The sequence below is a fragment of the Opisthocomus hoazin genome, chromosome 26 (genome assembly GCF_030867145.1).
Source record: "Opisthocomus hoazin isolate bOpiHoa1 chromosome 26, bOpiHoa1.hap1, whole genome shotgun sequence".
Classification (NCBI taxonomy): domain Eukaryota; kingdom Metazoa; phylum Chordata; class Aves; order Opisthocomiformes; family Opisthocomidae; genus Opisthocomus; species Opisthocomus hoazin.
The window spans coordinates 6,348,014-6,367,709 of NC_134439.1; the positions used below are offsets into that span (position 1 = coordinate 6,348,014).

General features: G+C 65.8%; 1 protein-coding gene across 1 annotated transcript; it reads right to left on the reverse strand.

Moving 5' to 3' along the window:
- Positions 1-554: 554 nt before the first annotated feature.
- PLCD3 (phospholipase C delta 3) lies at positions 555-14,973 on the reverse strand. Its single transcript, XM_075443475.1, has 16 exons — positions 14,724-14,973; positions 11,136-11,297; positions 9,685-9,913; positions 9,467-9,596; positions 8,680-8,905; positions 7,623-7,824; positions 7,396-7,540; positions 7,169-7,321; positions 6,938-7,093; positions 6,682-6,717; positions 5,991-6,150; positions 4,971-5,087; positions 4,723-4,871; positions 3,426-3,561; positions 1,285-1,434; positions 555-1,202 (listed from the first exon to the last, which is right to left on the reverse strand). The coding sequence occupies exons 1-16, from the start codon at positions 14,971-14,973 to the stop codon at positions 1,114-1,116; spliced, it is 2,490 nt and encodes an 829-aa protein (XP_075299590.1). The 3' UTR covers positions 555-1,113.
- Positions 14,974-19,696: the final 4,723 nt, after the last annotated feature.

Consider the following 19,696-nt stretch of genomic DNA (forward strand, 5'->3'; position numbering starts at 1 on the left):
GGGCACCGAGCGCCCCGGCAGCCTGCCGCCTCCCGCCGTGCCACGGACCGTGTCCCCGCAGAGCTCCGAGACGCTCCCGCCCTCCCAGCCAAAGGTTTCCACAGCTGCACGCCAAGGCCAGGACCCCGTCTATGCACCCCACGCCTCCCCGTCCGGGCCCCCCGTCGCGCCCCGTGGGACCCCCAGGGGCTGTGCTCACCCCGGCCGGGACCTGCGCGGCCTCGGTGGGGACCAGGAGCCCATCACATCCCCCCCCAGCAGCACCCTCGCGTCCCCCCTGCTCGGGGTCCCGTGTCACCTATGCAAATACCTGTGTCCCCTCCTGTGTCCCCGGTGTCCTGGGTGGGGGGAGGCTGGGTGCAGGACCCTCCCCCTGTCTCCGTTGTTGGGGGCTGCTCCAGTGACCCCCCCCACCCCCCGTGGGTGTTTGGCAGCTCCCCAGGGCCGTGCTGCGTTTGGGGCTGGGCTCAGCCCTCACCCCCCGTCCCCCCACCCAACGGGCCCCGGGAGGTGACAGGGACACCGGGACAGGCGCTGTTAAATAAAACCTTTATTGGACTGGCTTGGCACCGGGCTGTGAGTCTGTGAGCGGCGCTGGAGCAGGGGGGCACGGCCCCAGCCGAGCGAGGCCTCGATGCCATGGGGTGTGCGGTGGCAGGGTCCTCTCGGGGACTGCGTGGTGGCAGGGTCCCCTCGAGGACCTCGTGGCGATGGCCCCGTCCTTGCAGCCCAAAGTGGGGCCAGGATCGAGCGTGGCCGGGGGTGGTGACGTTCGGGGGTTGCTGTCACCCACCTCACCCCCTCCCGGGGCTGTGCTGGCCCACCCGCCCCGTCGCGGTGGTCACAGCGTCCCTGTCCCCTGGGGGTCACAGCCAGGGCAGGGAGGAGCGGGGCACACAGGCTGGCAGGCAGGGTGGCCCTTGGGGACATGGAGGGGGTCCCCTATCCCCGTGGGTCCCCTGACCAGCCCTGCTGTCACCGCAGCCGGGCGAGCGGTGTCCCCAGGCTGTCCCCGCACGGGACGCGGGGTGTCTGCGGCGCAGGAGGGTGCCCACCCCATGCAGGACCACGCCATCCCCCGCCCTGGGACACCACGTCCCTCCCACGGGGACCTCACAGGCTCTCGCATCGCACGTGGACGAAGAGCGTGGCGGGGGACAGGGACGCCCCATCCTTGGAGAGCAGATGGATGTGCCGATACCCTGGGGACGGAGACGGGGGCTGAGCGGGCGGCGGGGGGCCCGTCCCCATCCCCGTGGGGCGGCGGGGTGGGCGCCCACCCACCTTCCCGCATGCTGGCCAGGGGCAGGGTGAACTGGCCCACGAAGTCGTTGCAGGAGGTGCTGTCGTAGTCCTCCACCACGAAGCGCACCAGGGCCAGCTCGGGCGCCCGCAGCTGGAACCGCAGCGTCTCCTCCCAGCGCGGGTTGAAGCCTGCGGCAGCGGGACGGGGGGTGGGCGCTGCCACCGCGGCCACCGCGGCCACCCTGGGCGCTGGCACCAGCTCGGCCCCCCACCCCGCGCACCCCTGCCCCGGCTGAGCCGCCGTCCTGCACTGGGGAACGTGGGGACTGGGGCAGACTGGGGGAGTGGGTGTGATGCTGGGACTGGCTGGGCTGTACTGGGGAAATGGGGGTCATACTGGGGCTGGGCTGGGCTATACAGGGGGAATGGGGCTTATAGTGGGGCTGGGCTGGGCTATACTGGGAAATGGGGGGTCATACTGCGGCTGTGGTGCAGTATACTGGGGGAATGGGGGTCATGCTGGAGCTGGACCGGGCTATACTGGGGAATGGGGGTGATACTAGTGCTGGGCTGGGCTATACTGGGGGAATGGGGGTCATACTGGGGCCATAGTGGGGTATACTGGGGGAGTGGGGTTCATACTGGTGCTGGGCTGGGCTATACTGGGGGAATGGGGGCGATACTGGGGCCAGACTGGATTATACTGGGGGAGAGGAGGTCACACTGGGGCTAGCTGACCCCCATTTCCCCAGTACAGCCCAGCCAGTCCCAGGCTTTACTGGGGGAATGGGGGTCATACTGGGGCCATGGTGGGGTATACTGAGGGAATGGGGGTCATACTGGGACTGGACTGGATTATAATGGTGGAGAGGAGGTCACACTGGGGCTAGGCTGGGCTATACAGGGGGCCATACTGGTGCTGTGGTGGGTTATACTGGGGTAAAGGGGGTCATACTGGGGCCACTGCAGGGTACACTGGGGAACTGGGTGATGCTGGGGCCGTGGTGGGGTATATGGGGGGCAAGCGGGGTCATACTGGAGCTAGGCTGGGATATACTGGGGAATGGGGATCACACTGGGGCCATGGTGCAGTATACTGGGGGAATGGGAGTCATACTGGAGGTGGGCTGGGATATGCTGTGCAATGGGGGTGATACTGGTGCCGGGCCGGGCTACACTGGGGGAATGGGGGTCATACTGGGACTGTGATGGGGTATACTGGGGAGTGGGGGGTCATGCTGGGGCTGTGGTGCAGTATGCTGGGGGAATAGGGGTTGTACTGGAGCTGGGCTGGGCTATACTGGGGGAATGGGGTCATACTGTGGCCATGATGGGGTATACTGGGAGAAAGGGGGTGATACCAGGGCCAGGCTGGGCTATACTGGGGGAATGGGAGTGATACTGGGGCCGGACTGGATTATACTGGCAGGAATAGGGGTTGCACTGGGCTTGGGCTGGGTACACCGGAGGGAGGTGCACTGGGGAGGACTGGGATGTACTGGGGCCCTGCCACTGGCGGGGATCAGGCTGCGCTGGGGACGGGGCACTGTGGGACTGGGGTGCACTGGGGGGACTGGGGAGTCCTGGGCACCGGCTGCACTCGGGTCGGCAGCTGGGGTGCGGGGGGCAGCGGGTGCTCGGGGTGTTGGGTGCCGGGGGGCTCTGCCACCCCCCAGGGATTGGGGTGCCCTGGGGTGTCCCCAGGATTGGGGTGTCCCTGGGGTGTCCCCAGGAGGGACTGGGTGCCCTGGGGTGTCCCCGGGATCAGGGTGCCCTGGGGTGTCCCCAGGGATCGGGGTCCCCTGGGATGTCCCTGGAGATAGGGTGCCCTGGGATGTCTTCAGGGATTGGGGTGCCCCAGGGTGTCCCCAGGATTTGGGGTGCCCTGGGGTGTTCCCAAGGATCGGGGTGTCACTGCGGTGTCCCTGGGGTGTTGGATGCCCTGGGATGTCCCCAGGGGGTACTGGGTGCCCTGGGATGTCTTTGGGATTGGGGTGCCCCAGGGTGTCCCCAGGATTTGGGGTGCCCTGGGGTGTCCCCAGGGAATGGGTGCCCTGGGATATCTTCAGGGATGGGGGTGTCCCCACGGACCAGGTGCCCTGGGCTGTCCCAAGGCTCGGGGTGCCCGGGGCTGTCCCTGGGGCCGGTGGCCGGGCGGTGGTGGCCCGGCGGTCGCTCACCGTTGTTGAGCTTGTGGTGGGTCTGCTGCTTGCCGCAGTCGGCCGGGACGCCGTGGATCTCCACGCGCACGAAGGGGTCCACGATGGAGCTGCCCTTCTCCCGGTTCAGCTTGGGCAGCTGCTGCGCCGTGATCACCTGGGGACAGAGGGTTCTGGGTGCATGGGACGCGGTGGGTGGGGACACGGGTGCCACAGGGCTGCGTGTGGGGACAGGGCTGGTGTCCCCAGGAGAAGGGATGCAGGTGGAACCAGGCCAGGAGTGGGGATGGGGTCACTGTCACCCAGGAGTAGGGACATAGATGGCACCCGCACAGACGTGAGGACTTGATCAGTGGCCCCAGGAGAAGAGAGATTGGTGGCACCCAGAAGGGAAGTGGGTGGCACCTGGCTGGACATTGCATTGGCATCACCCAGAAGGGACATGGGTGGCACCTGGCTGGACACGGGTTTGGTGTCACCCAGAAGGGATGTGGGTGGCACCTAGCTGGACACGGGGTTGGTGTCACCCAGAAGGGATGTGGGTGGCACCCGGCTGGACACAGGGTTGGCATCACTCAGAAGCGACGTGGGTGGCACCTAGCTGGACATGGGGTTGGTGTCACCCACAAGGAATGTGGGTGGCACCTGGCTGGACACAGGGTTGGTGTCACCCAGAAGGGACGTGGGTGGCACCTGGCTGGACATTGGGTTGGCGTCACCCAGAAGGGACGTGGGTGGCACCTGGTTGGACATTGGGTTGGCATCACCCAGAAGGGACGTGGGTGGCACCTGCCTGGACACGGGGTTGGTGTCACCCAGAAGGGATGTGGGTGGCACCCGGCTGGACACAGGGTTGGCATCACTCAGAAGCGACGTGGGTGGCACCTAGCTGGACATGGGGTTGGTGTCACCCACAAGGAATGTGGGTGGCACCTGGCTGGACACAGGGTTGGTGTCACCCAGAAGGGACGTGGGTGGCACCTGGCTGGACATTGGGTTGGCGTCACCCAGAAGGGACGTGGGTGGCACCTGGCTGGACATTGGGTTGGCATCACCCAGAAGGGACGTGGGTGGCACCTGGCTGGACACGGGGTTGGTGCCACCCAGAAGGGACGTGGGTGGCACCTGCCTGGACACGGGGTTGGTGTCACCCAGAAGGGATGTGGGTGGCACCTGGCTGGACATGGGGCTGGCATCACTTATGCAAAGGGATGCAGGTGGCACCTGGCCAGGCATGGGAATGCCATGGCTGTCACCCAGCAGGGATGCGGGTGGCACCCACCCGGGCGCGGGACCAGGGGAAGCGGGGTGCCCTCACCCTGACTTGCAGCGCCAGGCGGCTGGGGCCCTCTCCAGGGGGGCTGCGCAGGCAGGGGGGCTTCAGGACGTAGCCGCAGCACCCGTTGCCCAGGAAGCGCCCGGCGTTCAGGTCCATCTCATAGCCCGGCGTCTGGAAGTTGAGGGCCACTGTGGGGACAGGGGGACAGGGCGTCAGGGTGGGGGGTGGCTCCAGAGAACGGGGGTCCCCCAGGCCCCGGGGTGTCCACGGGGTCCCTGGGGTCTCACCCAGCTGGCAGCCGGCGTTCCACATCTCCTGGGGGTTGTAGTTGGAGGAGTCCATCTTCAGCCCCAGTGGGTAGACGCGGCTGAGCTGCCGGGCGTTGTACCGGACCAGCGCCGGGCCTGGGGGGGGACGGCTGAGCGGGGCCGCGGCACCCATGGGTGCCGGAGCGGGGCCCTGCCAGGGGGTGTCCTGCTGGCGCGGGGACAGGGACAGAGCCCGCCAGGCTGGGCGGAGCCAGAGCCTGAAGCTGGACGCTGGGGGTCAGACCCCAACCCTGGACCTCGACCTTGGACTCCTGACCCCAGACCCTGACCCTGGCTGCTGAACCAGATCTTCATCCCAGCCCTGGACCCTGACTGTGACCTCACACCTTGACTTTAGACCCCAGACCCTGACACTGGACCTTGACCTTGACCCTGGATCCCAGGCCCTGACCCCAGATCCTGACCCTGGACCTCAAATTCCAGACCCCAGACCCTGGAGCCTGACCCAGATCTTAATCCCAGCCCCGGACCCCAGACCCCGACCTTGATCCCAGACCTCGACCCTAGACCCCAGACCTTGACCCTGGATCCCAGATCTTGACCCTAGACCTCAGACCCTGGACGCTGACTAAGATCTTAATCTCAGCCCTGGACCCCAGACTGTGACCCCAGACTCTGACCTCAGGCCCTGACCCTGGACCCCCGGACCGTGAACCCAAACCCCCGACCTTGACCCCACACCCTGGACCCCAACTCAGATCTTCATCCCAGCCCCAGACCCCACACCTGACCCTGGACCCAGATGCCACATCCCAAACCCTGACCCTGGCCCTGTGACCCTCACCTTGGCCTCTGGCCCCAGACCCCAGTCCCACCAGACCAGAGCAGCTTGGCCAGGGCCAGTGTGTCCCCGAGCATCACCTGCGGAGCCACCCCGGTGACAGAGCCCTTCGGTCTCAGCCCTGTGCTGCTTCCCAGTGAGGTCAGGAGCATGAAGCCACCCTGCCCCTGTCCCTGTCCCCATCCCGTCACCCTCACCCGCCTCCTTGATGAGCTTCCGAGCCTTCCTCTCGCTGAAGGAGGACATCTTGCAGGGCTGGGGGTGGCGCAGGGCGTGGGCCAGGCCGGGGAAGGGGACAGCCTGGCAGTACACCACCACAGCTGACAGCTCTGGGGCCACCTGTGACGCTTCCTTGGCCTGCAAGAGCCACCATGATCAGGGCCACCCCAGCTCCGGTGGTCACCCGCCTGCCTGAGGGTCTACAGATCCCCTACCCTGCTGGTGCTGAGTGCTGAGACCCCCGAGGCCACGGAGACCCCAAAGCGATGGAGAACCTGAGGCAATGGAGACCCCCAAAGAGATGGAGAACCCAAGCAGGTGGAGACCCTGATGTGACGCAGACCCCAAGATGTCAGAGACCCCAAGATGATGGAGAACCCAAGGTGATGGACAACTCAAGGTGATGGAGAACTTGAGGTGATGGAAACCTCAAAGTGATGGAGACTTCAAGGTGATGGAGAACCAAGGCAATGAAGAATCACCTCCAAAGGCAATGGAGACCCTGAGGTGACGGAGACCGCACAAATGGAGCACCCAGCCCAATGGTGGAAGAGGAAGGCACAGCCAAAGAGTCCCCAAGCTCAGTCCCCTCTGCCAGCCAGTGACAGCCGCTCGCCGCCCCCGCAGTACCCGACCCCTCAGCCCACCCAGTTCCATCACACGACCCACCTGCAGAGGTTTGACCTCCTGCAGTGACTGCAGCGACTGGAAGAGGAGAGAGCAGGGCCATGATGGTGGATGCTGGGATGCAGTGGTCCCCTGGCACCACCGGGATGCTGTGGTCCTTCAGGACCTCCAGGACGCCACGGTTCTCCAGCACCTCCGGGATGCCATGGTCATCCAGGACCAGTGGGATGCCATGGTCCTCTAGCACCTCCAGGATGCCGTGGTCCTCCAGCACCATAGCCCTGGGGGAGCCCCTTACCTGCCGTCTGCTTCTCTCCTGCAGCTTCTCCTCCTTTTCCTCTTCCTCCTCCTCCTCTTCCTTCTCCTCGGGATCTGAGAGGGATGTGACATCCCGGGGCTCGTGCCACGGCTCTGGCAGCCTCTTGCCCTTCACCAGGACCTTCCCCTTCAGCTGCTGTGGGAGGAAGGGCCGAGCTCAGGGCTCGGAGAGGACATGGGGACACTGTGATGGGTGGGCGGGTGGCCTTACCTCCGGGGATGGAAGGTCATGGGGGTCCTGCCCCTCCAGCGGCTGCGTCAGCAGCATGTCCCCCAGGATGGCCTTCAAGTGCCGGGCCATGGTGGCCTGCTGCTCCAGCCCACAGTGGTTCTCCAGGGACAGGATGACAGGGTAGGGTGATTGCTGGGCACAGGGACGGGCAGCGCTCAGCACCCGGCACCCAGCACCCGTCCCAGGGCTGGTGGCACCTGGCTGACCTTGAAGGCGTAGTCGCGGATGCTCTCGATGACATCGCGGAAGAGGATTTTGGAGGTGAGCGTGTGGCCATGGTAGACAATGGGTTCCCCGTCGGAGCCCTCCCAGCAGTCCAGCTCCACGCAGCGGCACCCCGCCATCAGCGCCCTGCCACCGCACCGTTACCGGATGGGCCCCTGCACCACCCCAGCACCCTCAAACCATGGAGCGACCAACCAGGGGCACCCACCTGACGTAAGCCTCGGTGCTGCTGGTGCCACCGATCTGGTTGCGGGTCAGGTAGGTGTTGTGGGAGGAGGAGATGAAGTAGTGGCACAGGGGCTGGCTCATGTCCTGGTGCACCTTGGTGTGCTCCTGGTTGAGGATGTCACCAGCCGCCGAGAGGAGGTACATCATGAAGCCATCCAGCATCATCAGGTCCTGCTGCCTGGCTGTGGGACACAGTGGAGGGGTGTCGCAGAGGGCTGCACGCTGCTGGCAGGGTGCCACCCCAGGGACTGTCCCCAGCTGGATGTCCCCTGTCTCCCAGCAGTGCCATGTTCACCCCAGACCTGGCACTGCAGCCCCCAGGGGACATGCAAGTCCCCACGAGTGTCTCATCTCCATCTGAATGTCCCCCATCCTGCCAGTGCCATGTTCTGCCTGGAGCTGGCAGGGTGGCATCCATGAGATGTGGAGGTTCTCTGTCCCCACCCTGATGTCCTCTGTCCTCATAGTGCCATGTTCACCCCAGACCTGGCACTGTGGCACCCAGGGGATGTGGAGGTCCCCTTGGTATTCCACCTCCACCCTGATGTCCCCCATCCTGCTAGTGCCATGTCCACCCTAGGGTTCCTACTGTGATACCCAAGGGACATGGAGGTCCTCCATCCCCACCATGATGTCCCTTGTCCTCCTGGTGCCATGCTCACCCTGGACCTGCCGTGGTGGGACCCAAAGGACATGGAGGTTCCCTGGCAGTGTCACATTCATGCTAGGGCTGGCACTGCATCACCCAGGAGACATGAAGGTCCACCTGCTGTCCATCCCCACCCTCATGTCCCCTGTCCCCACAGTGCCACATCCAACAGGGACTAGCAAGGCCACATGTTGGACCACTGAAACCAGATGCCACCCCAGGGAAGGGACATGGGGACACTCACCCAAACCTTGGAGGACGACATGGGGGTGACACCACCAAGCAGAGCCCCATCCCCATGCCATCCATGACCTCCCTTGGCTCCGGCCGCTCCCATCCCGCCATCCCACCACCACCCACGAACGGAGCTGGCCATCCTCAGCCATACCCTTCTCGTTGAGCTCGTAGGTGCGGATGACGGCGCGGGCCTGGCGCAGGCTGGCGTCCTCGCCCTGATCCCGCAGGAAATCCCGCAGCTCCTCGGCCGACAGGACACGGTCCTCGCCCGAGTAACGCCCAAAAAGCTCCTCCAGCTCCGGCCGCCGCAGCAGCCGTCGGCAAAACTCCTCCAGCTCCCGGCCCTCCAGCCGCTCGTTGCCTGAGCGGTCGCACTCCTGGTGGGACCGCAGGCCAACCTTGGGGACTGTCCCCTGCCCGCGGGGAGGGGGAACGGCCACCCCCCTCATCCTGCCTGTCCCTTGGGGTTGGCAGCGTGTGTGACGAGTGTGGGGGGGCTCAGCTACTGTCGTGAGGGCTCGGGGATGGGTTGTGCCTAGGGGGGTGTGGGGGCATGTTCCCTCTGTCCCCCTACCCATAGCCCTCCAACCTTCCAGTCTGGGGTGGAGCAGAGCAGAGCACCGTGCCTCAGTTTCCCCAGATGGAAAGGGATCATGGGAGATGCCCATGGGGGGAGATGCCCATGGTGGGGGGGGAGAATATCACACCTTGGGAACCCACAGAGCAGGCGGGGGGACAGCTCACCCCACCCCATCAGGAGCAGGAGCTGCTGATGGGACCCAGCCATTGGTGGTGGACCCAGCCATTGGCGATGATGGGTGGCTTTGGGTGTGAGGAGTTTGACAGCTCTCTGCACTGGGGAAGGCAGAGGAGGAGCCAGCATTCCCTCCCAGTGACAGCAGCAGGGGACAGCGGGTGGTGGAGCACGGGGTGGGTACCCTGAAGAGCTTGTAGGCGTAGACATCATCCATGTCGATGTTGATCATCCTCAGCATGCTCTTCACCTCCCGGAAGGACATCTTGTTGTCCTTGTTCCTGTCTGCTCGCTGCAGGACCCCATGGATCCAGCTACGCCGAGGTAAGGAAATCACCTGACGTCACCCCCATGGCCGTCCCCAACCCGTCCCCAAGCCCCCATAGCTCCAACGAAGGATATTGGTCAAGCTTCTCCACTTGACTCATGGCCTGCAGCCGCCCCATCAGCTTGGTGAGCCCTTGCACCCAGTGCCGGGCGTCCTCCTCGCCCCGGGCGGCCAGGTCGAGGTTCTTGCGCTTGCCCTTGAAGACGAGGGTGAAGCAGTGCCGCGCGGGGAAGGCGGCCCCGTGCTTGCGTAGCCCCTCCGACTGGTGTCCCTCGCGCACCCCCTCGACGTGCATCACCGAGACTGTGGGGGGACGCGCGGTGATGGGGCCACCCCGGGAAGGGAGGTGGTCCCTCGGCATTTCCCCCACCCATGAGCACCCAGCGAGACACCCCGGCTGCCGGTGACCACCCTGTGTGTCCCCTTTGTGCCCCAGGGAACAAGGGCTCGGGTGCTGTTGATGCCGCAGCCGGGCTTAACTCACTAATCCCAGGCGAGACAGGAGCGGTGGCCGCTGTCCCCTGCGGGGACGGGGACAGGGACACCGGTGGGGGATGGAGCTGTCTCGCAGCGGTGCCAGCTCCGGGCACCCGTCCCACATGAGAGGGTGGGAAGAGATGGGTGATGCTGGGGAGCAGGGACAGAGTCTGGCCAGGATGGAGACAGGACCTCATGCTGGTCCCAAGGCGGGTGGGAAAGGGTGTGGGCACTGGGGGCTTGGCCTGGAGTGCACTGGGAGGCACTGGGTGGACTGGGATGTAATGGGATGCACTGGGAAGCACTGGGAGGCACTGAGTGCAGTGGGTGTGGGTCTGGGTCCTGGGTCAGGGTCCATATTCGGGACTGGGGGTCCAAGACTCGGGTCAGGGTCTGGGTCCCAGGCCGGGGGTGCAGGTCCCAGTTTGAGGTGTGGGTGCTGGACTGGTGTCTGGGTGCCGGGCTGGTGTCTGGGTCCCATGTGGTGGTTCAGGTTCCCAGATGGAGTCCAGCTGGGGTCCTGGGCTGAGGTCTGGGTCTTGGGCTAGGGTCTGGGTCCCAGATTGGGGTCTGGGTTCTGGGCTGGGGTCTGGGTCCTGGGTGAGGGTCCAGGTTCCCAGACAGGCTCCAAGTGGGGGTCTGGGTCCCAGATTGGGGTCTGGCTTCTGGGTGGGGGTCTGGGACTGAGTGGGGTCCAGGTCCCAGGTCAGGGTCCTGGGTGGGGGTCTGGGTGCCAGGGCGGGCGTCTCAGTTGCACGTGAGGGTCTGGGTTGCAGGGTGGGATCTGGTTTGCATGTGGGGGTCCAGGTCCCAGGTTGGGGGCTGGGTCCTGGGTGGGGGTGTGGGACCCAGGTGGGGACCGGGTTCTGGGCAGGGGTCCAGGTTGTTGGTGGGAGTCTGGGTCCTGGGTTGGGATCTGTGTCCTGGGCTGGGGTCTGGGTCCCAGCTCACGCCCAGGTCCCAACCCCTCCCTGTAGGTCGAGGCTGTGCAGGATGTGGTCCAGGGTCCCCAACCCCCAGGGGGAGGGTCCCCAGCGCCAGCACTCACAGCTCTGCCCGGAGCGAGCGCGCCTGAAGCCCCCCTCGAAGCAGACGGTGGCCCCGTCCTCCTGCAGGCGGAAGAGCCGCTCCCTGGGGATCCCCCGGGCCTTGATCTTCCGGAGCAGGGACCCCCGCAGCATCCGCTGGACGTCCTCGTCCTCTGTCAGCCCTGCGGGGGACCAGCCGTGGGCACCCTGCGCAGCTGCTGGGGGCACTGGGGGCACTGGGAGGTACTGGAGGATCTGGGGGGTGTACTGGGGGTGCTGAGGGGGGGGAGGTGGGGCTCGGTGTGCATCTATATGCACACCTGAATGTGTACATCCCTGCACATCCCACGGGATGGGGTGGGATTGGGTGGGGTGGGGTGGGATGGCATGGGACATATAGGACAGCATGGGATAGATGGGACAGGACTGACACGATGGGGTGGGATGGGATGGGATGGGATGGGATGGGATGGGATGGGATGGGATGGGATGGGGTGGGGTGGGGTGGGATGGGTGGGGTGGGGTGGGGTGGGATGGGATGGGACAGAATGTCACAGCACAGCATGGGACAGGATGGAGGGATGGGTTGGGATGGGATGGGATGGGATGGGATGGGATGGGATGGGATGGGATGGGATGGGATGGGATGGGACAGACAGGACAGCATGGGACAGATGGGACAGGACAGACACAATGGGATGGGATGGGATGGGATGGGATGGGATGGGATGGGATGGGATGGGACAGGGTGAAGGGATGGGACACGACAGGGCGGGATGGACAGTGGAGGGTGATGCGATGGGGTGAGGTGGGGCACACGTGGCACAGTGTGACTGCAGATAGGACATGATGGGACAAGATGGGAAAGGTAGGATGGGGCAGAACAGGGTGGGGCAGACAGGTCGGGAGGGGACAGAGTTGGGCAGGACAAACCTGACGGGACGCGACAGAACAGCACGGGATGGGATGGGATATCACAGGATAGGACAGGACGGGACAGGGCAGACAGGGCAGGATGGGACATGATGGGACAGACGAGATGGGGCAGGACAGATGCAATGGGATGGGATGGGACAGACATGACGGGACAGGGCAGACAGGATGGGATGGGATGGGATGGGATGGGATGGGATGGGATGGGATGGGATGGGATGGGACGGGACGGGACGGGACGGGATGGGATGGGATGGGATGGGATGGGACAGACTTGATGGGACAGGGCAGGCAGGATGGGATAGGACGGCACAGAATGGGACAGGATGGGACAGCCAGGACAAGCCACTGCCATCAGGTCTCTCTGGGCACCACGCGGCCGGCCGGAGGGGCAGGGCACAGCATCGCGGTGGCAGAGCCCTGCTCACACGGCACAGCCCAGCCACTAAATCCCAACAAAATCACAAAAAACCCGCATGGGGAGCACCGGGATGGTGCTGGCAGCGGAGGTCAGGCTGGGCACGCTGACGGGGTGGCCTCGAGGGACCCACAGGCCCACGCCCGGGCTCATGGCGGGGCAGGGACTTTTCCGTCTATTCTCCGAAAAGCAGTGATTTCCTCCCTTTCTTGTTTTGGCAACCACCTCAACAGCAGCCCCAGCGCCCGTGTCCCCGCTCCGGCCGGGGACGCTGCTCCGGGGCTGGGAAACGGCAGGGCTGGGGCCGAGCAGGAACATCCCAGCCTCAGGGACACAGCCACCAGCTGCCACCACCTCCTGCACGATGACACCCTGCTGCGGTGCGGGATTGAGGGCACCTGCAGAGGGCAGGTACGGACACATGGACACACGGAAGCACAAGCATACGGATGCATGGATGTGTGGACGCATGGATACGGGTACACAGCGGGATGGACACACGGACTGTCGGACACAGGGACACATGAGGTCACGGGTACACTAGTGTGCGGATGCGTGGGCAGGTGGATGCATGGACACATGGATATATGGAGGCACTGGTACATGGACACATGGATGCATGGACACATGGACACATGGATGTGTGGACACATGGATACATGGACACACGGATGCACGGATATATGGAGGCACTGGTACCTGGACAGATGGCTGCATGGATATAGAGACGCAGGGACGTACAGATACATGGATGCACCAGTGCAAGGACACACGGACACATGGATGCAGCAGTATGTGGATGCACGGATGCGAGGATGCGTGGACACAGGCACACGGGCGTACAGCTGGACGGACACACAGATGCTCGGACACACGAGCACACGGGGTCACAGGTGTGAACACGGACGTAGGGATGCACCGATGCACGGACACAAGGATGCATGGATGCAGTGATACAAGGACTCACGGACACATGGATGCATAAGCATACGGATGCGCAGACACACGGACACATACGGGTGCATGGACACAGGGATGCACCAACACGCAGGGACACGGATGCAGGGACACAGGGATGTTTGGATGCACAGACACACGGATGCAAGGACAGACAGATGCACGGACACACGGATGCATGGATATACAGGTGCAGGGATGCATGGATACATGGAAACGGAGATGCAGGGACAGATGGATGCACTGATGCAAGGACACACCGACACGCGGGCACGTGGCTACACGGATGCACAAGCCTGTGGGTGCACAGACCCGTGGGTGCATGGACACAGGGACACACGGACACGGGGACACACGGACACGGGGCCGCGCAGAGCTGCGGCAGACACACGGCCGCACCGGGCCATGTTGCTCCGGGCCCACGGCCGCACGCCCGAAGCCGTGCGTGGGCCAGCGCAGCGGCGGGAGCAAAGCCCTCCCTCTGCGGCACGGGGCCAGCTCCTGCCCTGCCCACGGCACCCACGCAGGATCGGGCCCGGCCGCCCCGGCAGTCGCACCCCGACCTTCCCGGGCACCCGCTCCTCTGCCCCGAGCCGCTCCGGGGTCAGCAGGGCCCCGAGCCCATGGTGCTGCGGGCAGCACCGCTCTGCGGGGAAACTGAGGCAGGGTGTTGGGTGACAGTCCCAGCGAGCTGGAGCTGAGCCCTGGGGGCAATAAATACCCCCAGTTGGAGGGCTCCTGTCACCCTGATGTGGCTGAACCCCGACCCCCCGACATCTGCGGCAATGCATAGCTTGTCCGGGGCCACCTTGGGGACCCCTCCCAGCCACGGGGACCTTTCCCTGCCGTGGGGGACCCCAGCCACCCCGGGGACCCTCCCGGCCGTGGGGACCCCTCCTGGCCATGGGGACCCATCCCTGCCACGGGGGACCCCGTCCACTTTGGGGACGCCCCTTGGCATGGGGACGCTCACGACCATGGGGACGTCACCTAACCACGGGGACATTTTCCTACATGGGGAGCCCGGCTATCTTGGGGACCCCTCCCCGCCATGGGGGACCCCATCCACTTTGGGGACCCCCCTTGCCATGGGGAACCTCCCTGTCACGGGGTCACCTCTCTACCACGGGGACCCCTCCACCATGGGGACCCTCCCAGCCACGGGGACCCACCCCGGGACCCCTCCCCGGCTCAGTCCCCCATAGATCGCGACGTTTCTGCCCGGTCCTCCCCTGCCCGCCCCGTCGGGGCCCTGGTCCCCCCCACCCCGTCCCCCGTCGGGACCGGCCCCGGGACTCACCCATTTTCTTCAAGGCTCTCCCGGGCTGGCGGGGGCCCCCGGAGCCGTCCGGCGGGGAGCGGGGCTGCCCGGGGGGGTGACGAGCCTTCCTGCCGCAGATCATGGTGCGGGGCCGCTGCCCCGGGACCCCCGGAGCTGCCGGTGCCCCCGGCCGGTGCAGCCGGGCTGGGCGGCGGCGGAGGACGGGGCTGGGGCTGGGCTGGGGCTGGGACCGGGGCCGGGCGCGGGGAGGTACCGGGAGGAGCCACATCGCAGCCCGGGCAGCGTTAACCCTGTGTGCGGGGCCGGGAGGAGCGGTGGCTGCCGGTGGTGGGCTGCGCCGGGACGGGGCTGCGCCGGGACTGGTCTGTACTGGGAGGGGTCCGTACCGGGACGGGGCTGCGCCGGGACTGGTCTGTACTGGGAGGCTTCTGCACCGGGAGGGGTCTGCACTGGGACTGGTCTGTACTGTGAGGGGTCTGTACCGGGGCTGGTCTGCACTGGGAGGGGTCCGCACCGGGTCCGGTCTGCCCCGGGGGTCGTTCTGCCCCGGGAACGGGCCGGGGTCCCGCTGTGCACCCGCGGAGTTGCTCTGCACGGGGGAACGGTACGGGGGGGTCCCGCTCGGCACTGGGTAGAGCCCACAGGGCCGCTCTGCCCTGGAAGGGACCTGGGGTCCCCACCCCCCCGGGGGTCCACCTGCACCCGGGACCGGCCCAGGGGACATCCCGATCTCGGCCAGGGGACCCCGCTCTGCTCGGGGGGCACAGCTACCTGCTGCCGGTGCCACCCCGGTACCACCGGTGGGGACCCAGGGGACCCCCTCCGCCAGCCTGGGGACAGTAGGGACCCACGGGACCCCCTCTGCCATCACACTTGGGGACGGTGGGGACCCATGGGACACCATCCACCAGCCTGGGGACAGTGGGGACACATGGGACCCCCTCCGCCAGCCTGGGGACAGTGGGGACCAATGGGACCCCCTCTGCCATCACACTTGGGGATGGTGGGGACCCGTGGGACACCATCCACCAGCCTGGGGACAGTGGGGACCCATGGGACCCGCTCTGCCAGCCTGGGAGCAGTGGGAACCAACGGGACTCCCTCTGCCATCGTGCCTGGGGACAGTGGGGACCCATGGGACCCACTCTGCCAGCCTGGGGACAGTGGGGACCAACGGGACCCCCTCTGCCATCACACTTGGGGACAGTGGGGACCTATGGGACCCACTCTACCAGCCTGGGAGCAGTGGGAACCAACGGGACCCCCTCTGCCATCGCACCTGGGGACAGTGGGGACACATGGGACCCCCTCTACCAGCCTGGGAGCAGTGGGAACCAACGGGACCCCCTCTGCCATCGCACCTGGGGACAGTGGGGACACATGGGACCCCCTCCACCAGCCTGGGGACAGTGGGGACCAACGGGACCCCCTCTGCCATCGCACCTGGGGACAGTGGGGACACATGGGACCCACTCCGCCATCACACCCTGGGACCCAGTCCTGCCTGCCACATCCCCACCCTGGGCGCAGGGTGCGACAAGGGCTGGGGGGCCGCAGGCAGCTGCTGGGACCCCAGGTGACCGTCCCCACCGGTGGGCCAGCAGCAGGATCCGGAGGCTGGCAGCAGCACAGACCAGGCAGAGAGGAGGGCGATGTCCCCAGTTCGTCCCCAGTCCCAGGGCCCCACATGTGTGCAGGCCTGTACACGTGTGTGCGTACATCCATGCGTGTGTGTGCAGCCATGCGCACACGTACATGCAGATGTGTGCATGTGTGTGCACAGCGTGTGTGTGTACACATGTCTCTGCGTGCACAGGCACACACGCGTGTGTACACGTGTGCATGCAGCCATGTACACTCATATGCACGCATGTCCAGGCACACATGTTTGTGTGCACGTGTGTACGCTGCCATGTACACATGCACGCACGCATTTATGCGTGTGCAGACACACACGAGCATGTGCATGTGCGTGTGTAGCTATGTACACCCATGTGCGTGCACACGCGTGTGCTGCGGGTGTGCCCCCATCTGTGCAGCTGTGCCTGTGCCCACGCCAGCCCGTGCAGGGGTTCACCCCGCACCCAGGTCCCAGGCCAGGGGTGCAGGTCCCAGTTTGGAGTCTGGGTGCTGGACTGGGGTCTGAGTCCCACGTGGGGGTCCAGGTTCCCAGATGGAGTCCAGGTGGGGTCCTGGGCTGGGGTCTGGGCCCTGGGTGGGGGTCTGGGTGCTGGGTAGGGGTCCAGGTTCCCAGATGGGGTCCAAGTGGGGATCTGGGTCCCAGACTGGGGTCTGGGTTCTGGGTGGGGGTCTGGGTGCTGGGCTGGGGTCTGGGTCCTGGGTGGGGGTCTAGGTTCCCAGATGGGCTCCGAGTGGGGGTCTGGGTCCCAGATTGGGGTCTGGCTTCTGGGTGGGGGTCTGGGACTGAGTGGGGTCCTGGGTGGGGCTGTGGGTCCTGGACTGGGGTCTGGGTGCCAGGGTGGGCGTCTAGGTTGCACGTGAGGGTCTGGGTTGCAGGGTGGGATCTGGTTTGCACGTGGGGGTCCAGGTCCCAGGTTGGGGGCTGGGTCCTGCGTGGGGGTGTGGGACCCAGGTGGGGAGCAGCTTCTGCGTGGGGGTCCGGGTTCTGGGTGGGGGGCTGGGTCCTGGGTTGGGATCTGGGTCCTGGACTGGGATCTGTGTCCTGGGCTGGGGTCTGGGTCCCTGCTCACGCCCAGGTCCCAACCCCTCCCTGCAGCTCGAGGCTGTGCAGGACGCGGTCCAGGGTCCCCAAGCCCCCAGGGGAGGGTCCCCAGCGCCGGCACTCACAGCTCTGCCCGGAGCGAGCGCACCCAAAGCCCCCACCCCTACCTGTGCATGTGCCTGTGCCCACGCGAGCCCGTGCAGGGATTCACCCCAAACCCCTGCACCTTCACCCACACCCACCCTTCCCACGGCCCCGGCTTGCTGCGAGCCGATGGGGAGCGGACGGCTGAGCGGCTGCGGGGGAAGAACCCCTGTCCCCAACCCCGGGGGTCCCCACCCCAGTGGAAAGGCCACCCCAGGCCTGGCCAGGCTGTGGGGACCAGGAGCCACGGCACAGGGAGGGGAAGTAGGGACCATAGGCGGTGGCTTGCCCCGTGACTGGGGCAGTGGCAGCACTGCCAGCGGCTGTGAGACCCAGCCTGGGACGGCGGAGGACCCGGGGGTGATGGCAGGGCAGCTGGGGTCAACATCTGGGCACCCTGGGGCCACATCTGGGCACCTTGGGTGATACGCAAGCATCCTGGGTGATACCGGAATATCTGGGAGCAACATCTGGGCACCCTGGGGCAACATCTGGGCACCCTGGCTGATGACTGAATATCCTGGGGCAATATCTGGGTGCCCTGGGGCAACATCTGGGCACCTTGGGCAACATCTGCAGCTCAACACGCAGCAGCCGGACAGCAGGGGCCACATCTGGGCCACCCTTTGGCTGTGTTTGGGGGGGAGTACAGCTGTCCCCGAATCCCCTGGGGACACGGGGACGGGCAATGCCCGCTCCCGTTTGGGTTGAGGCTTTTACCACCCCAGGAGCTGCAAAATACATGGAATTTATTTCTGTGAAACATATCTCGCTTTGCCAAAAACCTGCGGGGAAAGCAGCCGCGGCCACCCAAAAAAATGCGCTTGCGACCCCGCAGCCGGGCTCGGCTCCGATTCCTCTCCCTCCCACGGGAACTGCGTGACCGGGAATCCAGCAACGGACGCACGGACCCGGCAAGAGGACCGGGATGAACACCTCTCACCGCCAAATCCGCAGCGAAAAAGAAATCCCAGTTGCGATTCCCTGCTTCTCGCGCGGCGTCGGGGTTTCCGCCCGCCGGCGACTCGGAAGGAGCCCCACGGAACGCGGCGCCGGGCGTTCCCGGCCGCTGAGGGCACGGCACGTGTCCCCGTGAATCACCGCTCGGGACGCGGGGTGCGCGGGGGGTCAGGGCCAGCCAGGCCCCGCTGCGCCGGCCCGGGGCAGAAAGCCTGAGTCACGGCTTGGGAACCGCAGGGGGTTCCAAAAGCTTCGCTGCTTTTTGGGAGTTTTTCCTGCTGGATCTTGAATTTTGGGCGGGAATTTATCGCCAGCGGACACGGGATGGGGATAAGGGGGGTTGGGAGGGGGGTTCCTCCGCTCGGGTTTGGGATTTGGAGGTTGGATGAAGAGCCGGGGCATGGGGATGCGACGACGCGGCCGAGAGCTGCTCTGCGCCCCGCTCCCAGCACCCAGCCAGGGCGAGGGCCGGGTCCCGGCGGTCCCCAGGGCACCCCGTAACGGCCCAGGTCCCCAGGGCACCCTGTACCTCCGGGTCACCCACGTCCCCACGCCACCCGCGTCCCCACAGCACCCTGCCTGCGAGGAAAGCCCTCGGAGCAGAGGGTGGAGGAGCTTCACCTCGGGGGCTTGGGGACACCAAGTCCCTCCCCTTCCTCACCCCATCACTAACGAAGTTTGATAATAATTGGCAGCAATCAATTGCTCTGCTGGACCCAGCTGTCCCCTGTCCCTTGCAATGGGACCATGCCCCTGCCCAGTGCCCCGGTGACATTGTCCCAGTGCAATGTCCTAGTGTCCCAGTGCAGTGTCCCAGTGTCCCAGTGCAGTGTCCCAGTGCATCGTCCCAGTGCAACGTCCCAGTGCTCCAGTGCATTATCCCAGTGCAATATCCGAGTTCCCCTGTGCATTGTCCCCATGCAGTGTCCCAGTACCCTGGTGCATTGTCCCAGTGCATTGTCCCAGTGCACCAGGGCATTGTCCCAGTGTGCCAGTGCCTGGCCCCAGTGCATTCCCCTGAGGTCCTCGGTACATGGCCCCAGCGCGCTGTCCCATGCCTGCTGCATCGTCCCAGGGCATTGCCCTGGTGCCACAGCGCACGGCCCCAGTGTCCCCGTGCACAGCCCCAGTGCTGTCCCAGTGCTCCTGGTGCACTGTCCCATTGCACTGGAGCACTGTCCCGATGCATTGCCCTGTCACGCTG

Bases quoted from the DNA above. Each gene is read 5' to 3' on its own strand.
- PLCD3 (XM_075443475.1), bottom strand. From the start codon at position 14,973: ATGTGGCTCCTCCCGGTACCTCCCCGCGCCCGGCCCCGGTCCCAGCCC. The intron at 9,597-9,684 runs ATATCCTTCGTT...ACCTCGGCGTAG, and splicing joins CAAGTGGAGAAGCTTGACCA to CTGGATCCATGGGGTCCTGC. The intron at 4,872-4,970 runs GTGAGACCCCAG...CTGTCCCCACAG, and splicing joins GAACGCCGGCTGCCAGCTGG to TGGCCCTCAACTTCCAGACG.